This window comes from Sesamum indicum, linkage group LG6 (genome assembly GCF_000512975.1).
Source record: "Sesamum indicum cultivar Zhongzhi No. 13 linkage group LG6, S_indicum_v1.0, whole genome shotgun sequence".
Lineage (NCBI taxonomy): Eukaryota > Viridiplantae > Streptophyta > Magnoliopsida > Lamiales > Pedaliaceae > Sesamum > Sesamum indicum.
The window spans coordinates 6,538,653-6,560,047 of NC_026150.1; the positions used below are offsets into that span (position 1 = coordinate 6,538,653).

At 34.8% G+C, this 21,395-nt stretch overlaps 2 protein-coding genes across 2 annotated transcripts; one reads left to right on the top strand and one right to left on the bottom strand.

The window, feature by feature from the left end:
* On the bottom strand, positions 1,559 to 12,405 carry LOC105163900 (LRR repeats and ubiquitin-like domain-containing protein At2g30105). The gene is made up of 10 exons (XM_011082420.2): positions 12,108 to 12,405; positions 11,907 to 12,001; positions 11,472 to 11,633; positions 8,172 to 8,282; positions 7,969 to 8,069; positions 6,772 to 6,909; positions 6,368 to 6,416; positions 3,021 to 3,086; positions 2,772 to 2,891; positions 1,559 to 1,956 (listed from the first exon to the last, which is right to left on the bottom strand). The coding sequence occupies exons 1-10, from the start codon at positions 12,277 to 12,279 to the stop codon at positions 1,843 to 1,845; spliced, it is 1,128 nt and encodes a 375-aa protein (XP_011080722.1). The 5' UTR covers positions 12,280 to 12,405; the 3' UTR covers positions 1,559 to 1,842.
* Positions 15,612 to 17,155, top strand: LOC105163901. Its single transcript, XM_011082424.1, has 5 exons — positions 15,612 to 15,633; positions 15,732 to 16,057; positions 16,167 to 16,257; positions 16,342 to 16,468; positions 16,545 to 17,155. Exons 2-5 carry the CDS (start codon positions 15,744 to 15,746, stop codon positions 16,964 to 16,966), a joined length of 954 nt encoding a protein of 317 aa, XP_011080726.1. The 5' UTR covers positions 15,612 to 15,633; positions 15,732 to 15,743; the 3' UTR covers positions 16,967 to 17,155.

Here is a 21,395-nt window from a genome sequence, read left to right on the forward strand (position 1 = left end):
TCTGCCAGCTACAAGGAAGGTGCAAAACCGCTAATAATAAGTAAGAAGCAAAAATTATGAAGCAGTGTTGTTGCTGCTACTGAATGACTCAATTTTCATCATAATCTCGGGCACAAATTTACGGTGCATTAAATTGTTCATTAAGCTGAACCAATTTAGTGAAAACAACTTTACACTTTGATGCATCTGGCTCACCATGAAACCCTGTAAACCACTAGTTAACAACTCTATCTAAGGGACTAATATCAACATCAATGTGATTTTGTGACTATGATCGAAGTTGAACGGTTGTATCAATACTCCACAATAATGTGAGACCGCCAGCGCTACCCGTTATACGAACATAGAATCCAAAGAAACCAAGCATTTGCCATGTGCTATCATCAAGCTGCTTCACTTTAAACTTCATTTCCATCAAAAAAATCAGACAGACTTTATACTGTTGGACATAGTCACCGAGCTTATTAACTAGCCCCTAAACCTTGACAATTCTACACTATTGCAACCATAGCGTTCGACAGGGCTGCAACTGAGCCCACTGTTCAAACAAGTGTGGCAATAGTAGTAGAGGGTCTGAGATTTTTCCAACAGTAGCTCAATTTGTGAAGGACCTCTCTTTCGTTTCCGCAACCCACCACCTCTTCGACAACTAGGATGAGCCGGTGACACCTTCAAGGTACCTATGGTGGGTGGAGCACCAATGTTAAAAGAGATATGGACAGGGACAAGGTTAGTTTCAGCATGGGTCAGCCTGGTACAGTCTGCAGGTTGGCTAAGAATGTCAAGTAGCTAGGGAATTAACAGTAGAAGTATGTGACTGGGCGCCATGCATGGCGGGTTGATTAAAATGGCTTGGTGGGGTATTTGCCAGCCTTGGGTGTCTCTAAGTTGGGCAGAGTAGATTTACGAGGGCCGAATGAAGGTTAGGTTTGATCAATTTACAGTAGGCCTAAAACCTTGTCGGATTTTTCAGAAAGTTATTTAACGTGTTTGACACGGATTAGAATACGGTTATGGCTTGTTTTATAATTTTAAGAAGTATGGTGGTTAAAAAGAAAATACTCAATTTAAGTTCTCACTCCTTAAGATAGTATAAACACATTTTTTTTTTCTTTCTATCAGTTTTATTCCTCTCTTTTGTCAATCTTTTGCTCTATTACCTATATTTCATTGGGAAAACTCAATAAAAGATAAATTCGGGTATATATTTCAAGCTCCATTTACTTACAAAAATGAACTTAGACTTTAAGATATGTTCATATTATTTTAATGTCAAGTTCCGTTCTTTACTTTATTGTATCAGATATTACATAATTCAATTTTATGAGAATATATATAATAAAATAAATGTTATAATCGTGTCGGTACCATGTTGACTCACAATTTCGGAAATTTTCTGTATCGCAATATCCATGCCATTTCATATTCGTGTTATACATGCATCACAACAAAAAATATTAAGGGAGGTGGATTTACTTTTAGAAAGCCAATACTTTCATAGAGTTTCATGTAGCTATCCCATATCACTGAAACACTTTTATTTCTTTTTCCAGTTTTCTTTGAAAACACTGATGCACAGTAAAGATTTGAGCCTAAAGCTGCACCGCTAGTACTTAAATCCCCTTTCCTATTCTGGAGTATTTGGACTCTGAAAGCAAAGGAAAATTGGAAATCCAGAAGTAATACGATATTACTAAAGAATCCAAGCTATCATGAAACTTATATATATAAGCTCATTAAGAGTTTTGAAGGATCAATTTGGTTATTCAACCTATGATGCCAACATATCCTGACAGCACCTTTTGATGATCAGTTTCACTGACTGAAGGTTAACATAAGTCATTACCAGTTTCTATCAGCACCTTCATCAAATTCAGAAGATCCAGTGACTCGAAAATCAAGTTGTTTTTGATGCTTTAAGCGACGACGCTCATCGAAACTCTCCCATCCTTCAAACTGCAAATGAGAGTTATGGTTACAACTTACGTGCAATAAAGGCATGAACTTATTACACCCATTAGTTGATTAGATCAATCACCCATGCCATTTGTCACTGTTCTTGGCACACCTCTGCTCAATAAGATGACTTACTTCAAACGTCAGTAATATTAAGCGAAAATAATCGACATGCTGACCAAGATGACTTATTCGTCCTTGGATACACTTGAAAAGATATTACAAAGAAAAAAGAAAAGAAATACCCTAGAGTCCAGCTTCCCTTCACTTTGCCCCAACCCCCCACTACCGATACCACAGGATTTGAGAAGAGGTTGTAGAAGGGTAGTCGTGGTATTTGAGGAGCCGTGGATCGACTTCATAGAGAATTTTGAAATGGATTCCCTGTATTCATGGCTATGCTGGGAATATGGGGGGAGATCTTATAAGTAGCTCTCTGTCAAACTTCAAAAGGGAGCAGGCTACTAAAATTTCATCTATAGTATCATACAAGATTCGAGTACAAAACTTGCACAAGTACAGTTAACTGTACATTTTTACATATAAAGGGATGTTCTCAAAGAAATTTCTGACACATACCATTGGATACTAAACTGAAGAAGGTAATTTTCCACAGAGGGGGAAAAATGGATTCCTACTGCCTTTGGCTCATGCCAGAATATTAAGTATGGCAGCCTTACTGCGAGGAGATGTCTGTGTAATTATGACTAGTTAACTTCAAGCAGTATCCCTATAGACAGGCAAACCTAGGGGACAATGTGATTATCCCTAACAACCAACTGAACAAAATGTTATAAATGGCTAAGGATGTGTACCTGGCGGAGAAGATCCAGTGTTATTTCTGTGCCATGAAGATCCAGAATTGAAAGCTGTAAGCACATCTTAAATAGGGTATTGGGCAGGGATTTCAGGCCATTATTACTGAGATATAGCGCCTAGCATTGAAAAAATTGAACTTCAATAAAATGGTTTTTCACTGTAAAGTTTCCTGGTGGCTTGTTGGTAATAAAGGTCAGCATGGACAGAAAAGAATTTAATGAAAGCTCACGAGATGAATGATTTACCTTCAAGCTTTTTAAATTGCCTAAGGTCTGTGGCAACTCAGCCAGGAGATTACATGAAAGATCAACCTGCAGAAAATTAAGCCTGGTGAATGAAGTTATATTGATGAGATTAGGAGCAGAATTTGTGATCCACATTGATAATTATGATCCCAGACATTACGACTAGTATCTCAAAAAACTAACAAAGTGCATTCGAAATTTGTTGCTGGTGTGAACGACAATTACCTCCCATCTAAAATAGTTACACTTACCAATTCCACCCTCTGCAGAAACCTAAAATCTAAATTTGCTAGTTCAGATACCCCGGGAACTCATATTGACTATTTGCTTTGAATTATAAATCAAAAAATTAATATGACCTTTCTGGCCTGGGTGTCTTCATAGTGTATAAACAGTTTGGAAGGAGTCTATTTATAATGTTTATATAGGCAAAGGGTGTCTCTATAATATATCCATATTAATTTTCATTACTCTAAGAATCATAAAATCTTAAATGCTAATTGCATTCTCGTTCTCTAATTATTAATAAAGTGTTGAGTCTTGGAATTAGCGCTTAAAATATGTCAATCACAATATTATGTTGCTTTGACACAGTTTAAAAATGCTTATGCCTATGAAGCATGCCCACCCACCCCTCCCCTCTCAAGTCTTATTCTCTCTTCTCTCTTTCACCCCTCTCTGACTATCATTGTCTCAGCTTTCTCTCTTCTAAAACTCACCCATCCCCTTCTCTCTCCTCTTACTCTTTTCTCCAAATCATCGCCTTCCTCCCTTTTTTTCCTGTCACATCCTACCTCTCTTCTTCACTTATCCTCTCATCCGTTCATTCCCTCTCTCTGCCTCTCCCTTCTGCTGCCCAACCTTTCCTACCGTAGTATTCCCCTCCTTCCTTTCACTTCTCCCTGGTTGTCACCTCTCTCCCCCTTATCTTTTAGCACAAGGGAAAAAGTAATATTAATGACAGTGTACCAAATGACAATGTAAAAATTGTCACTAACTACATATCTTAAGCAACATGAAACTGTATTTTGTCATACTAATGGTTTTCACAAGTATACTAGTGGAATGGAGGTTGCACATGTATCATGACAAATTGAGTCACAAACTATTAGTGATCATTTGTTTTCACCAAAATCATACATATGTACTAGTTGTTAAGGAAGATACTCTACAAAATACTAGTTTTTTGTCAATATTCTATTTATCAATGTTATTATACTTAATATACGATGTTAACCACCCTTCACATTATCACTTAACTTTTTGACATATACATCATCACCTCCCTCAAGATGAAAGAAAGTAACCGCTGAAAAAGATAAAAGTTGAGGAAATAAAAAAAGTATAATTACATCTACACCCTCTGACCTTTGGTTTATTTACACAAATCAACCCAACATTTTGAAAAATTAAGCATACAACCATTAAAAACATCAACATCATTTACACAAACCACCCCATTTTTTGGAAAATTACATAGACCCTAGAAGCGTCAACAGCATTACACAAACTACCCCTACTTTTTACTTTTTGGTTGTCTTCTATAATTACGCAAAAGAAATTGGTGGTTTGTGTAAATAAACCATAAATCAGAGATTGTAAATATAATTATCCAATAAGAAATGAGAGGAAAAGGTAAACTACAAAGGAAGATGTTTCCGTATCTCCTGCATAAGATTAAGCCTAATTACTTTTAAAGCAGCCTCTCTTTTTTGCATCTCAATCTTGAAACACAAGAAAGGGCTTGACCAAATATTTTTTCTTAGACAAGTGTAGGAATGATTGTTAGTCTACTATATCCTTGAGAAATGATAACCTTGAAAACAACCAACAACAACTAATTTTTGTCTTAAATAAATAACCACTTTCATGTAACGCTTATGTTATGGAATTAGTGTGGTTACATTTCTCCCTTTCATATATAAAATTATTATTTACACCCCTACACTTTAAATTTCACTTAAGGTAGTTTTCCAAATAGCTGGGTTAGAGGTAAAATAGAGAGTTCACTAAAAATTTATTCATGTCATCCTTTCCCATCTAAACCCCTAACAGCATGTGAAGTTTAATAAATGAGGTAACTTAAAAGGTTTTGTGATTAAGAGGAGGAAAAGAGTTGATAATACCTATTACATGAAGGTAATTAGTTACTAGGATTAAATGCACAAAATCACCCCGTATTTTCATGAAATTGTTTAAAAAAAAAAAAGAACTTATATGAATGAAATAGCTTAAACACCCCATTGTAATTTCAAAAATGTTGCACCAAATTTGTAAAAGCACTGCCTCTAATAATGAAATAGCTTCAACGCCCCATTATAATTTCTAAAATGCTGCACATATGCTCGTTCCATCAATAAACTTTAACACCATTAATTTTTTTCCTAAATGGTGCTTCATGCCCTTGCTTACCATTTATTACCTCTATTTTCAATAACCCTTTTCATTGATAAATGAGAGCTAATGGATGTGATCAACTGTTAACAACCATTGAACCTCAAATTCATAAAGACGAATGGTCCGTGTTCCAAGAATTTTTTTACTTATTATTATACTTGTATATACGTATATATGTGTTATTAAAAGAATATAATAAATAGATATAAACATATATCAACCATTGAATCACGAAATCTTACAGATGAAGTGTCATAATTTATGTTTTTTCGAATTTTATACTTAATTCTTATATATGAATGTATTATACATATAGATTATATGAAATAAATTATGAATATTATAGCAACCATTGGACCAAAAATTCCTAAAGATTAAGGCTCAATATTTTATATTAAGTTTTCTAAGTTGATAACTCCATAGTTTTATAATATATAATAGATAAAAATATAGTATATTAATATATCATAATTGAATTATATTTGTATATATAGATATAAATATTTGAATTTGAAAAATTAGTTTTTTTAGTATTTTAATCTTTAGAATATGATTTTAGTTTAATTTTTAAATTTTCATATTTGATTCGATATGAATATATTTTATTTTTTGAAAATTTAAATGTAAGGATTAGTTTTTGTATGTTTCTCTTTAAAAGATAATATTTTAATTGTATTCCTAAGTCAGCAATTACAAAAGGGGGTAAAAATAGTCATTTTCACAAGCCACAAAGTGGAAAGGGGTAAAAATCAATAATTTTCACGCAACATGTGGTCACAATTCTATCAAAATTTAAGGGAATGAGGGTTTTATGCTAAATATAATACAAGGGGGTTTTTAGGTCATTTCTTTAATACAGATTTCTTTTGCAATTTTGCGAAAATATAAAGTGATTTATACATTTATCCCATAATAATTATTATAGAAAGAAGAGAAGAATAGAGTTGTACCTCAACAAGAGAAACGCATCCTCCTATACTTGTAGGAATAGTTTTTAGCCTGCATTCAGCAAGACACATCAAGCGATGATTAAAGCATCATTAATTTCAAAAGAAGAAGATCAAAAGTGCCATTAATCTAAATCTGGTATGATTTAACCACCAGTGCCTGTAAACAAAGCACAGCCACAGTGGGGAAATTGGAATGTGATTCCCACTGCATATCTCTAATACAATAACAGAGTAGACTCTCAAAGAAATGAAGTTCATGATATGCAAATACAATCAGTTAAAGAAGCATAAGAAAAATATGATCAAATAAAACCTCTACCCAATCCTTCCAGAAGAAAAAAAACTGCTAGCAAGCAGTATATGCATATAATTTTTTCTGATAATATATTTTTTGGTCAGCAAACCTGTTATTCTGGGCTTTTAGAACCTCAAGCTCCGTTAGAGAACCTATTTCAGTGGGGATACACGTTAGCTTGTTGTTTGAAATGTGAAGTTGTTTCAGGCATGTAAAGGCACCAACAGCAGAAGGCAATGTGGTCAAACTGTCAAGGAGAAGAAAGAGTAAAGCTTTAAGCACATGTAGAATGGAATTGAACAGGAAAAGAAGAAGTTTTAATATTGCAAGCTATTCATTTGCATAACAGATAAGTGAAACAAACTGGAACAATTTGTCCGATGGAAGGCTTTATGGTTTTAGGTGGACCTGGTGGTGTCCAAATTGCTATTTTACTCAAAATCTGAACAATCTGCCAGTTAACAAAGGCCATTGACTATGAATACAAATGAAAAATATAAATACAGCTCTAATACAGCAAAACTTGGAGACACTTTTGATGATTCATTTTAAACACTGTCACAATTGCCTGTGGGATGAAAGTGAAGAACCTAATGCAATTCCTAACATAATGTAATTAACTAATCACAAAGAACATTGACAGCTAAACCTCTAGCGATCTCATGAAGAACACTCTCAGGCCTAATTTTTCTTCAATTGGAAAAGGAAAGTATCTTTCAGATCACTGCATCAGTCACAAGAATGTCTGAAATTCTAAGTAGAGAAACCAAGCACTTTAAACCCCAATAACTATATAATCTCTAAGTCATCAAATCACACAAGCAACAGAGTACTTTTCCCTTGGCTTTGATGTAGTCAGTTAACTACAGCTAGTAAGCTCCACCTTCAAGCTGAGCTCTTTTAACTCTCCCCATTTTCTCTCTAGCTGTTACCCTTTTGTTCATGTGCAAGTATACAAGTGAAATTTTTTCCTTGGAATGCTAAAACCAGCTTTATGGTCTGCTTAGTCCTTACCAAAGTGTTTAGCCAACTCTGCTCGCTACCATATCATACAACAAAATTCTCTTGACGCTATTGTTAAGAGAACACAGGAAGGAAAGGAAAGGGCCATGGACTTAGGAAAGAAGGATCAGAGGCAGGGCCATGGAGATAACACAGGAAGGAAAGGAAAAATAGGAAGCTGCAGATATCAGCACAGAAAAACATATAGTATTCATTATTACAGTTATAGTAGATAAGAAGTAAGCGTGAACTATTTAGACCACAATTGGCAAACGAGAAGCTGCAGGAGTATGAATACACATACTTATTTTGGTTCAGCGATAGAACCGTAAGTAACTTCAAAGATGTTAATCCTTCCCAACCAATGGATTTGTCCAATAGATCATTGCCGTTAAGAAGCAATTTCTACAGAAGCATTATAAAGAGAATGAGGCAATGTGTGAACAATCCTTGACCACTTATAAAGGTATAGATATTTTACAGTGAAAGCAAATACAGTTTGTGGACCTGCATGGAGCTCAAGCAGCCAACTGCAGCTGGCACCTCAAGTAGAGAATTTTGGCTTACATCAAGTACACGAGCAGAAGGTCCACAAGTCCAGACTTCTTCAGGTATAGTCTTGCACATCCCAACGTAGAAGTGTGAGCATTCTCAAAGGTGAAACAGAGCGATCTCACAAAACATTACCAACTTTTGGTTATATTAATGATGCTTCAACAACAAGCACCTCACCCAGATCTTAAAAAGATATTCAAGTGTGATATCCGAGTGCAAGATGCTGGAAAGTACTAACATGGTTAAAACGTGTGCCCTCAGTGTCCAGCACATGTTGGCACAGAGATGTCCACGCCTTCATTAAGTGTGTGTCTAACACACAAAGACACGTTATTTTCTCCAACAAAATTTCTGAATCAGAAAAGGCAAGTTGCTGATGCCTAAGATGAGTATAGCGACACGAGCTGACTACTTTATGTAACTGTGATACATAGAAAAAAGAACTATATGCTTTCATCCATTATAACTGGTAACTGATAAACAAAGTTGGCCCACATTGCAGGAAGACAACTCATTCTATCAAGTTTTTCAGTGATGTTATCTAATATACTATATTCTTACAATGAAAAGGGAAAAATGAGAGGAGCCACAATAGACGCAAAATGAGGTGGTTATGTCTCTAGTCCAACCCTTTGATTTCCTACTTCCCAGATCTCAGTGCTTCAAATGCTTCAACATACATGTGATGAGCTCTGGCCACAATATCTTTTGCCACTTTGATTGCAAATAACAGGGAAAATATTTGCGATGCAAAGACCATACATGTCTATGATCAGGGGTATCCGTGTACTTCACCTACTAATAGCAGTTCACAAACAGTGGAGTTGCTTTATACTTCTAGTTTATCTTATCTATATGGAATAATTGGAAGTCTTTCTACGCTCTTACTGCAAGTCTTTCAAACTCGATAAGATCTTAACCATACAAAATGTTTTAGTTGGATTCTTTGCTCATTCTTTTTGTAGCTATCAGGAATCTCAACCATTTAAAACCATTTGATTGCTTGGTGAGATGACCAACTAACTGAATTTTTGTACTGTGTTTTAATTTACCAACTTAACAAAACCTCGAAGACAAATTTTAACTACCTAATCTCCTAAGAGCAGATAATCTTATAGTTACTTAGATTACTTCATGACCATATGATCTCCATTAGAATTTTAAATAAATCAACTATCTAGATAGATCAAACATGCAAGTGGGCGATGTGCTAAATTGCTGTACACCTTAAAATGTGTCATGAGAGACCTACAAACCACATCAATTGCATCACATGACAATGTACTTTAGTCAAGTTTGGATGGTGCAAATGTATACGGACAAGTAGGTCTACTAGCCTTTTGGACAACAAAATCAACAATTTTCGTTCCTAAACTAGAATTCAAGCACTTCAATTTCGTAAATAGGAATTAATTACTTTATGTACACTTCCGTTCAGAGATCGTTAACTATTTTCTTTCATCCAGAGAAGAGATAACATATCATTAGGGAGTCAATTGAACCCTTCTATTACAAATGTACGATAAATCTTATGATAGTAAATTGGACAATTGACCCCAAATAATTTTCAAATCTAAGTTAAGGGGTAAAGACAATGAAATTTTATTTGCTTCACATTATTTACATAATGAATCCTCCTAGAAACACATTTGAGAGAGCAAAATATTAGAGAGAGCATGCTGATTAGTTGTTCTTCATTTCCATTTTCCAATCAAGTTCATCATTCTATTTGCATTGCATCCCTTGTTGATACTTTTCAACAGAAAGAATTTAACTGTAAACCTTATTTTCTTGTCTATTTCAAGAGATTTAAATTTTATCAGTTAAACAAGGGTTACTGAACAGACATATTTTCAGAATAGATGAGAAAGAGAAACTACTAAAATGTTGATAAATAATCATGTCACTGAAGTTGATAAGATGTGTGTACCATCTTTAACTTCTTTATCAATCAAAAAATAATATTTGATTGGATGTCATTATAATAGCTCAATTAATAAACATAAAATGTTTTAACCTGACTACTTATTAACCCCAGTAGCCAAATTTTCTAACTTCTCCAATGCTTTCATCATTTGTTTCGGTTTGGCAAAATAAATTTGAATTCTCCAACCTTAACGTGTATAAATACACGTCTCTCAACACTTGAATTTCTACTTAGTGAAGCTAATCAAAAAGGCATGCTGGACATGAACTACTAACTCTATGTTGGTTAACACAGAACTTCAATTCAGTTTCCCTACTAAATCATTATGCTCTTTTTATCATTCTAATGTAGAGACATTAAACACATACTTGTAGAAAGCGAATTTTAGAGTTCAAAACCAAGCTTAAGATAGCAGCAACTTCAGGTTCTCTTAGGTTGACTCATTAACAATGCCCATTAACTTGAAGGAATGCAACTTTTACAATAAAGTGTGGGAAATTGAGTTCTATTTTACATGTAAGCAGAAGTAGTAAGTTGTATTATTTATAGCCGACCACTTCCAAACAGAAAAGTAGTACTTAAGCCATTGAACTCAAGCTTTATGTTTCAAGTATTAAGTTGTGAATCCGTCACATATGATGATATATGAAAGATACACAAGGCCTTTGGTTAAAAGATCAACCAAATTTTTACCTCATCCCACAAATTTCATGGTGATAATTAACGTAAGTATTACACCAAAATAATGGGTATATACGTTTTCCTATTCTAGCCTTAAATGTTACTTCTAAATAACATCAAACTGCCTATCACGAGGTAATGACACCGGAACCACAGGCTTCAGCCAAAATTGGTCTTCTAATTGAGAACTCCTCAACCAAGCCTTTGCTATCTTCTAATTGATAAGAGATAATATATACTTCAATTTAACTGACAATATTGGAACTGATCAACATTGTTTAAATGAATTCCGTCATTAGATAGATTGCCCCAAAGTTTTAAATCCGAAGAGACCGCAAATATTCAGTTATGTTTTCCCACAGAAGGTTACACTGACATAATTTTCTCGAGATTCTGCTACTCAGTTCTATAATGGAGAAAACCTAATAGATCCTCCTTGAAAAAGGTTCATTTCTACCAATCATGATTATGTGTCATTACACATTTTTTATTCAACTGCATGCAGCTAGAGAAGTTCTGATCAAAGAGAAGCAGGCAAACAGGCAATGTAATTCATTGAATGCATAAAATGACACTAAGTTTGCAGAAAATAACATAAAAACCCTAGATTCCTCGAATTCCATGCTCAAGATAACTTTAGGTACCGTGAGACCACAATCAGACAACGCTATCACCCCTGTGGCTTTCCAACGTTCAAGTTGGCTCTTTGTGACAGAACCCTCAGACCTCTCTTTCTTTCCTCTTGTGATATCATTCACTCTCCGTACACTAGGCAACATCACTGCCTCGTTTTTCACTGGACCATCCTGTTCCAAAATATCCAAAACAGACCCTCAATTAACAAAGTCCACTGTGAAGCTCAAACCAAGTAATTTTAGAATATTTCAAATTCCCCCAAAGTTTTAATTGAACTATTTAAAATGCTATGCGCTAGATCCTTCCTCTGTGTGCTTGTAGGACGAAGAAATAAAAATACATTCATTCTTCACAAGAATTTCGTTAAGCTCTTAAACAAAAAGGACGAAACTGGAAGTATCAATTTATACAAAAAAAAAAACCAACAAACAAAAGATACATGCCCCTTGGTGGAGACCCTGGGAAGCCATGAGCATAATCTTGGACCCATCACTAATCTCCGAGGACGCCAATCTGAGGTCGTCGGACAGAACTTTCCCTTAAAATTGTGCAACTTAACCAGCAAATTAGAACCCACACATCCTAAACAAAGTATTAAACTAATACAAGAAAGTAAATGAAAAAAAACATGTCAAGAGAAACACCTTTGAAGATGAGCTTTTGGCCCCGAGGGAGGACATTGGTGAGCGGTTGCAGTAGAGATTTGAGGTCCTTGATGGTCGAGTCTGCGCCGATCTCAACCGGTATAGATCGGCCGCTGAACTTTATATTCAGCTTCAGTATACTTGCACCCTGCTTTGCGTCTTGCTGATCCATTCTTTTACTCCCTTAGCTCACAGACTAACGATGCAGCAGCAAAATTATTTCGAGAGAGAGTGAGGAACGAGCATTATGGTCTTATAATTTTACGCTTTGTTGCTATCTTTTTCTTTCTTTTGTTTTTTAACTGGTCTTTTTTCTTTTTTCTTAACTAGGGGTTGATCACATAGAAATGCCTAGAGTTTATGTACTAATAATATCATTTAAAATTAAATATATATAAAATAATTAAATTAATATTAAATTCATAAAAAATAGTGACAAGAAAATAAATGAAGATTAAAAAGAATAGGATAACTATTTAAAGATATTGGGAAAGGGGGAATTTTTTTTCTTTTTTTTTTTTTTTTGATTGAAGGTAAATTACATTAATAAAAAAAAGTAAATACAACAAATGAGCCCCAACCTCTTTATGTCCGCCAAGCAATTCTCCAAATTGTATAAGCTACAACAATTTCTATAGAATATGGCCTATAATGAGCTAACAATTTAAGTCGAACTTGTTCTATCACTAATCTCGCTATAGTTTATTGATCCCTACCGTCTTGTTGGAAAGTCCTCATATTTCTCTCTGCCCAAATATGATAAATAAGTGAAGCTAGTGTGGCACGATTTGCTACATTGACCAAATGTGAACCTCTCCACTTACTGGCCGTACTGTACCCCTTGCTACCAACCAATCCGAGGCCAACTCCACCCAACCTCATATTGATTACTCCGAATGCATGCCAAAGCATAATGCAACTATAAAATAAATAATCTTGTGTTTCAAGAGTCTGTTCATTACACAAGGTACATATGGTGCCAGCTTGAAAGATCCACAGTTTATTCAAAGTTGAGTATTTTTCATGAAAATATTGCGAGTTATCTTATGAGGATCTATCAAAAGTGAACACCAAACAACCGAAGGGGTAGTAAGATTGAATAATTAATAAGCATCCGCTGCATTGTACGTTCCAGAAGCATCTCTCCTTCGCACCTCATCTCCATTTACTTGCAAAGATGGGAGATCATGTTGGATCTCCAATAAGATTTCTGGCGTAGACTCAGGCCAACACCAATTGCCCTTAGCAATAACTTTCGAAACCTTGGAGTCTGCAGCCAAGCATGAAACTAATGGCCCACAAGGATGCCTATGTATCAGGAAGCCCAAAGGGTGCCAAGGTCCTTCCAAAACCAAATTCGTTAACCTGTGCTAATTCGAAATCGAACAGCAGGCCTCATGAAGTCTCTAAGCTTAAGGATCTTCTTCCATTGCCATGAACCAGAGGATGAGGTAGTGTCCCATAAGTGCCTGCACTGCAATGCCCTTATTCGCACTTGTAAGAGATTTTATCCCTAGTTGACCTGCCTTCAAAGGTTGACAGGACGTATTCCATGAAATTTTGGCCTTGTAACGTTCCCCAGCATGAGCACATAAGAACCTTAGAATTTTCTGTTCTATTTAGTTGGTAACACTGGATGGTAACACAAACATGGTGGACCAGTAAACACTCAGCGACACCAAGACCGATTTAATCAATTGAACCTTCCGGCATAGGAGAAGTGTTTCGAGCTCCATGCCAGTAATCTTCCGTCAACTTTATCTAATAGTGGCATGCAATCCGAAATCTTAAGTTTGGAAGCCACCAAAGGCACCCCCAGATACTTGATAGGGAGAGTAGCCATTGGATACGCAACCACCTCTTGCAGTTGTTGTGAAATGCCGGCAGCAGATTTGGAGAGAATAATATTGCTTTTCTCGACACTAGCCCTTAACCCCGATAATGAGGAGAATTTGTGGAATGCTTCCTTCATCGGTGTAATAGAGGGTTTTATAGCTTTACAAAAAAGGAGCAAATCGTCAGCAAAAGCTAGCATGAAGAGGTTAATCTCCTTACACCTCCAGTGATATTGAAAACCTTTTGCTAATGAAACTTGATACTTAGTAATGGCATGAAGTAGTTCCATAACAAGGACGAATACATACGACCAAATTGGATCCCGGAAGGGGCGAATCGGTGGCAAGGCAGTCAAACCAATATATGAAGTTTATAGAGGCTTAATTTTATTTTGGAATTATGTTAGACCTGATTAAAAGTATCTGATGGACTATTGAGTTTTTATCATAAAAGAGCAAAATGGTAACTAATTAGGCTTAAAGACCAAAATCACTACTATTTTGAAATATAGAGAACTAAAAACACCATATCAAAAGTTAGAAAATCAAAATTACCAATCCCTTAAAGATATATATACGACCAAAATTACAATTAAAACTTGCAACTTGGTCTGTTGCACGTCATCAAATTCACTGGAAGCCCCAATTTAGATACCAACATGACTGATGACGTGAAATTTTTTTGCCAAATTGGCCGTAAAGGACTAAAATTTCTAGATTCTTAAAATTATAGGATGAAATTACAAATTTAAATTTGAAAAGGGTAATTACCACCCCTAATGTAGATAATTGATGTAGACTATCCATAATTTTCCTATACTTGTATACAACTAACCTCTATTTGCCATAGTCACGCATATATGGGATGTATTCTTTATTAAATTTTCAATTGACAGCTTGTTCATTGCAATTACATAATGAATGTTTCATTTATTGTGGAACACCTGTAGTTGTTAATTAGGGATAAGCTTTGAAGATATACAACATTAACAACCTTTTGCCCATGGAAAGTATTTATCTATACTGAGTGTATAATATTAAATAATGAAAATTATACTATATAGTTAGCATTAATATGAATCCACTGTTAGTATATAATATTTAACTATTTGGTGTGTATAAAAGTGGTTATTGCAGGTAAAAATTATATATAACTCTATTTATAAAAAATGGGGTTTAAATGCAATTTATCTTCCAATATTGTCTAAAATGAGCAAATATCTTTTTGTGAAAAAAGAATTAACAAATTACCTTACGTGTTTCAAAAAATGAAGCAAATTACCCCACTGTCAATGGTTTAGATAGGGGGAGTGATTTGCTTCTTTTTATTTTATACAGGAAATTTAATTAAACAAAAAATATAATAGAACTTTAAGTTATACATACTTATATATCAAATATATTTCAATGGAGTATATTTCAATCACTAATATAACAAAACATTTGCTCTAGGAAGGATGGCCCACAAAGGGATATTCCAGTAATTTTGACCTAAATTAGCTCTGTCATTAACCATATTCCAAATTTTAAATTTTAACAAGTGAATGATGACATGAGGACAAACATGGCTGGCAACCACAATGACACCAGTCCAGTGTTGCAGTTATGGTATGTGTGTATATATATATATATGGTAGTAAGGGCACTACATTGTCTTTCTATATGTATACCATTAAGGGTTTGTTCCTCATGTACAGAATTCTCTCCTCTTTCTTTTTTAAGGTGTAATTTTTGTTTCCTTTCCAGGGTTTTCTTCCACTGACATGTTTGTTTCCTCTTCTTTTTCCAGTGCTGCTGAAGAATGGAAGGAATTAACAGCTTGCTCTTAAATCCCAATGCAACTGATGACAAGTTGAGAATCCAGCCTTACTTTCCTAAGACAGGTGATTTCAGGGACAATCATGTTACAGATTCTTGTCCGAGGTTTCTCCACAAGAATAATAGCATTATTCCCAGACCAGATTGGAACGCAAAGATGAAAATGAAGATCCCATATGCATTCCCACCCCCTGCTAATGTTCCAAGATTCAATCTCAGTCTTGATAAAGCAATCGAATATGAGCTAAAACACGGCCGCAGATTGGACCCTAACATGGACAAGAAAAAGCTTAGGAGGTGATGAAAACAAAACAAAAATCTTACATTTGTTTGTCACATGATGCGTCTTAATTAGGACATGCATGCAGCAGACTAACGCCATGACTTGTCAATCTTTTGTTCCCAGAACCATATCAAACAGACTCTCCGCCCAGAGATCTAGAATCAAGAAAGCTCAATATATTAATAAAATGGAAAAGATGGTGACTGATTTAGAGGTATAATTACATATATTTTTCCATGTGGGCCGAGATTTTTGTTTATCTCAACGGAATTTGGAGTTCTATTTTCTGGATTTGCAGGAACTGATATCAGTTCTCACCCCACAAATCGAAAGCTACAAAGAGATGCGGAAGCAACTGCTGCTGCAGAATGATTCACTCCAAAATCTCGTACAGCTTCATTTGAATGAAGCCAAGCTCCGTGAATGTAACGATGAAAGCACTCCTTTTTCTTCACTTATTACAAAGTACTGTTTCTTCTTACACCATCTTTATCCATGCAGTTGAGCTTGAACAGAAGCGTGTCGAGGTACGTATGCTCAAAGATCTTGGGAAAACTTCAAACAAAAACAACGAAGATTCAAATTCTGGGTCACAACATAAGCAAGATTCTAGTTCCAAGCAATTCGAGAAACAGCCATTTCCGTGTCTTGGCTTCTATCAAAATGGTCTCCAACATCTACAGAAACTTTGGCCCAATCAATTTTGCCAACAGCAACTTCGCAACTCTGGACAGCTGGTACAGGAAGGACTGAAAACGGCACCAAATCTTGGCCTTCAGAAAACTAGTAAAGATCGGCCACTGTGCTTTAAGAATAGACAACCCACTGAGGCAGCGTCGGCACAAGAAAAGAACCAAGAGGAAGCAGAAATAGATGAATATCTCAACTTTGAGGCACTAAATGCCGTTGCAGCAAGTGTTTAAAATTACACCCCTTGTTGTTGTTGTTGTTGTACTTCAACTTCCGTGTTAGTTTACTTGTATGCTAAGTTCTTTCCTTTAGACTACCCTTATAAGTTATGTTTTCTCTGATGTAATTTAAGCATGTCCGGATTGAATAGTTAGAAGATAGAAGAGTTTGTCTGACAGCATACAATGATTCTATGTTTCATGCAAAACCAACTTAGAATTGGATCAATTAGTACATCAAAGTATGCTAAATGGATATTGTTGTTATATAGTTTTGATAATGGCTAAAGTTGTTGAAATCTTACCAAAACCTGAAATGGGATGCTGCAAATTTTGTGGGGTATATATACTCGTCGACTAGCTTAGCACAGTCTACACTTACCACACAGTTCCTTTCGTAGATGGCTTTAAGGAAGAGTCGATAAACTTGGTAACCGACGCAGGCGCTCAGTCACACATTACATAGCATCTGAAGCTCAACATATATGCCAAACAGACGTAGTTCTCTCTGCTGCTGTCAAAGAAAATTACAAGTATCTGCTTTTCTAGCGTTTTCAGAGACATGACGGCGAGCAATACAAGATGGACTAAAAACTGAATACCAGGAAAGGACATTTTTATACGAGTAAAAAGTTGTAGTAGAGCAAAACTTTGTACTAAAAACCTTTTTATTATATGTGATATAGGTTGCAACGAGTTTTGATTGTATATAATTAATGAATTTGATTAGTAAAATTGAATATTAAGTTCATCCAAAATTTTGAATTACTATAATAATCATTGAAAATTAAATACAACATACAGTAAACCACGTGAAATGTACATGATTTATTCCTGCTATTTTTGTAGAATTCGACACAAAAAGAATAAAAGTACCAAAGTGCCCGAAATTACAGGACTAAAAATATATTTAAACTTTTTTCTGATTGTTTAAAAAGATAGAAATAAGAAATTTTTTTTGCATCTTTTGCTAACTATATATTCCAATCAATCATTATTGTTGATCCATACACAACTCTAAAACCCACCATTCATTTTGAATATTGTTTTTTAGAAAAATTTTATCCATTTAGTTGATGACACACACCTTTTAGCAAATACTCCCTCTTGATTTTATCTTTAATTAATTGCAATATTTAATATCATTAATTTGTTTCCAAAAACTAGGATCAACAACAATATAATATGAATTAAATTCAGCACGAGTTTTTTTTTCATTTTTTCGGATAATAGCAATTTAAAGAAATTAGAAATATTTATTCTTGTTCCATATCCGGTCTTACATTTTCCGCATTCAATCATACTTCTTTCACATTAGGTGTTGCTTAAGTAATCGATACAACAAGCTAACTTTTTGTCTCTTATACTACACAAAAGAAATACGGGATTTTGGACGATTTTAGAAATGATTTTTGGTCATTTAGAACGATCCGAAATTGAAAAAATTATTGAGTTGGATTTTGAGACAGTTTATGAACCATCACTGCAGACGATATTACTAATACTTAGGAACGTTGGTGAAGGACCACCCCAATTTGACACGGTCATTGTAGCATATTGATTTTAACCATTCCTAATATTGTATTTGAATATAAAAATTTCTTTTATTTAATTGAAACATATTGGATAATATTTGGAATGGCTATATAATTTATTTTGGGTTATTTTTTGAACGATTTTTGTAATACTGATGTCTGAATTTTGTAACTGTATTTATTTGTATTGATGATGTATTTAGGAACAGTCTTTGGAATTATTTGGTTGTCAATTTTTTGAAATAGTTTTAGGCTTTGTTTCGAACAGTCTCTTGTAACTGTTTTAGCTAGGAATGGTCAATTTTATTTAGAAATACATATTTAAAATTGTTTTAGCATTTGTATTAAAAATAATTTTTTGTTTAGATTTGTAACATTTTTTTTACTATTACTAAAATATTTCTAAATTTTATTTTATAATAATTTTTTTATGAATTATTTAATTTATATATTTAATAAATTTTAAAAAATAATTTCATCAATGTAATAAATTTTAATAAATGATTTGATTTATATATTTAGTAAATTTTAATAAATTAATTAATAGATTTTTAATTATTTATATTTATAAATTTAATTAATTGAATAAATATGAAATAATAGAATGTAATAAATAGTATGAAACATTTATAATTAGAAAAAGCTATTATTTTTAATATAAGATATTATTCGATTACAAAATTAAAAAACAATTAAAACATAATCTAAACCCTCCTCATAAGTGCCGTCCATATCATCGTCGTTCGGCTCCAGGGGGTTTGTCGGAGGTTGTGTTGAGCGGTAGTGGAAGCGGTCGGCTTTGACGGTCCCACAATCAAGGAGTTGGTCTGCATTTCCCTGATCATGGCCATCATATTGACCATCATTGTCTCCAGTCGGCCGATGCGGTCCTCCATAGCCGGGTTTGGTTGTGGCGGTGGCGATGGCGACATTGATGTGTAGGTCCAGATGGAGACGTGGGCCTCAGAACACCGAATACACAGCCTTGTTCTTGCCCCCAACTGCAGCTAACCACAGCTGGTGCTCGGTCATCGTCATGAAGCCTCCAATTCAATCAGGGTATCAAGGTCCTCGGTCGTGGGCTGAGGGTGATGATCCTCCATTAGCTTCTAAAACGTTTCTTGCAAGACAAACAAAACTATTAGTACTTTATCTCAAAATTATTTTTAAAAAAAATAAAATTACAAAAGTACTTACTGCCACCTCAGCCGCCTGGGGCCGCTCTAGCCACCGTCCCCCTTCTTCTTGTAGCATCTGGCAAACCATTTCATCTGCTTAGGCAGTTGACCGAACTCTGCCTCTTATAGATGAATAAAATAATTAGCATAATATTTATAAAATAATGATAAAACTTAAAAAATAACATAATATAATTACCATCTTTCTCTTGTGCATGACGAAAAGGAGGCTCCCCCCACGGTACACAATAGAGGATACCACAGGGTTGTTCTTTCGGTTCGTCTTATTCTTCATGGATCCTCCTGGAAGTCCGCGCTGGCCCAGTACCCTTGGAGCTGGAGCTATACGTTGTGGCCAGCCTAAGTGGCTTGACCAGACTCAATCGCGCGACGGGGAACTTCTTCTGAATGTATTTGTCGACCCACATGTGGAAGACTTAGAATATGAAGTCATCGTCATAATCCCACTAGTAGGTCATCCACATTAAGAAAATTAAAGAAAATATTAGTAAAATTCATTAAATAATTTAGATTATTTGAAAATACCAAATTAATTTAAAGTACATTTTCTTCATGCTCTCATACCAAAAATGTTGGTGCTCTGGCGACACCTACCTCAAACATGCCTAAAGGTGGGGAAAGTATTCTCGCACCATCGCATTGATGCGCTCCTGAAAGTTGCAGCCAGACTTGAAAGGATATGTTAATTAGTGATTGTTTAAATACAATAATAGTAAAAAAATATTTATAGACAAATTTACCTCGCATCACCGAACTGATATACTGGAGTTGATGGTGGGGGGACTGTTGGTGGTGCTGGTGGTGGAATAACCCATAGACGGGTAGGATCAGCCGCTGGTGTGCCAAACGGCTGTTCGGCCTCCTTAGTTGCCGGTGCCGCACCAGATGGTTCAGCATCATCTAAAGTCTACGAGACGGCTGACGGTCTGGCCGTGTCAAGTGGTGGGGGGTGGTCGAAAAACTGCTTTCCCAGCCTAGGAAGCAGCAGACAACACGGGTGGAAGTGGCAGGCCACGACTACGGTCACGACCACAACCACATCCACGACCACATGGTATAGGAGGCGTACCATTAGACATAATCTATACACAAAATAATAAGTACTCATTTTTGTAATTGTTGAAAAAATTAGCCTAATTTCATAATTATAAAAAAACATACCCGCACTTCTCATTCCAAATGTAGCAAGATGATTTAATATTGGATAAAATGCATAAAATTCCCCTGTGTTCTAAAAAGTATGCAAACAACACCCCCTTGTTTTCAGAAAAGGCTAAAACCCCTCCTATTTTGTTTTAGTCAGCAAAAAATCCCCCTTCTGTTAGCAACTAATGAGAAGTGGAGGAAACGCGCGTCTACTGCGTTTCGTAGTCATTTTCTACGGTTTAGGTTCATATTTAATGATATTTTGTACTAAAGTACCCTCTATGGGTCTATATAACATATGAAGGATTTTTTGGCTTGTTTTGTGCCTTCCTTTTGCCATTTCTCTATAAGTATTAAATTTTGCCATATTAAATTTAAATTGAAATATCAAATTATATTTAATTTATTTAATATTAAATATTAAATTAAATTATATTTAAATTCAAATAATTTTATAATTGTTAATTATTAAATCTAAAATTATTTTTAATTAATTAAAATATATATTTAATTACAATAATTATTATTAATTAGCCAAAATATTTAATTATTATAATTATTTAA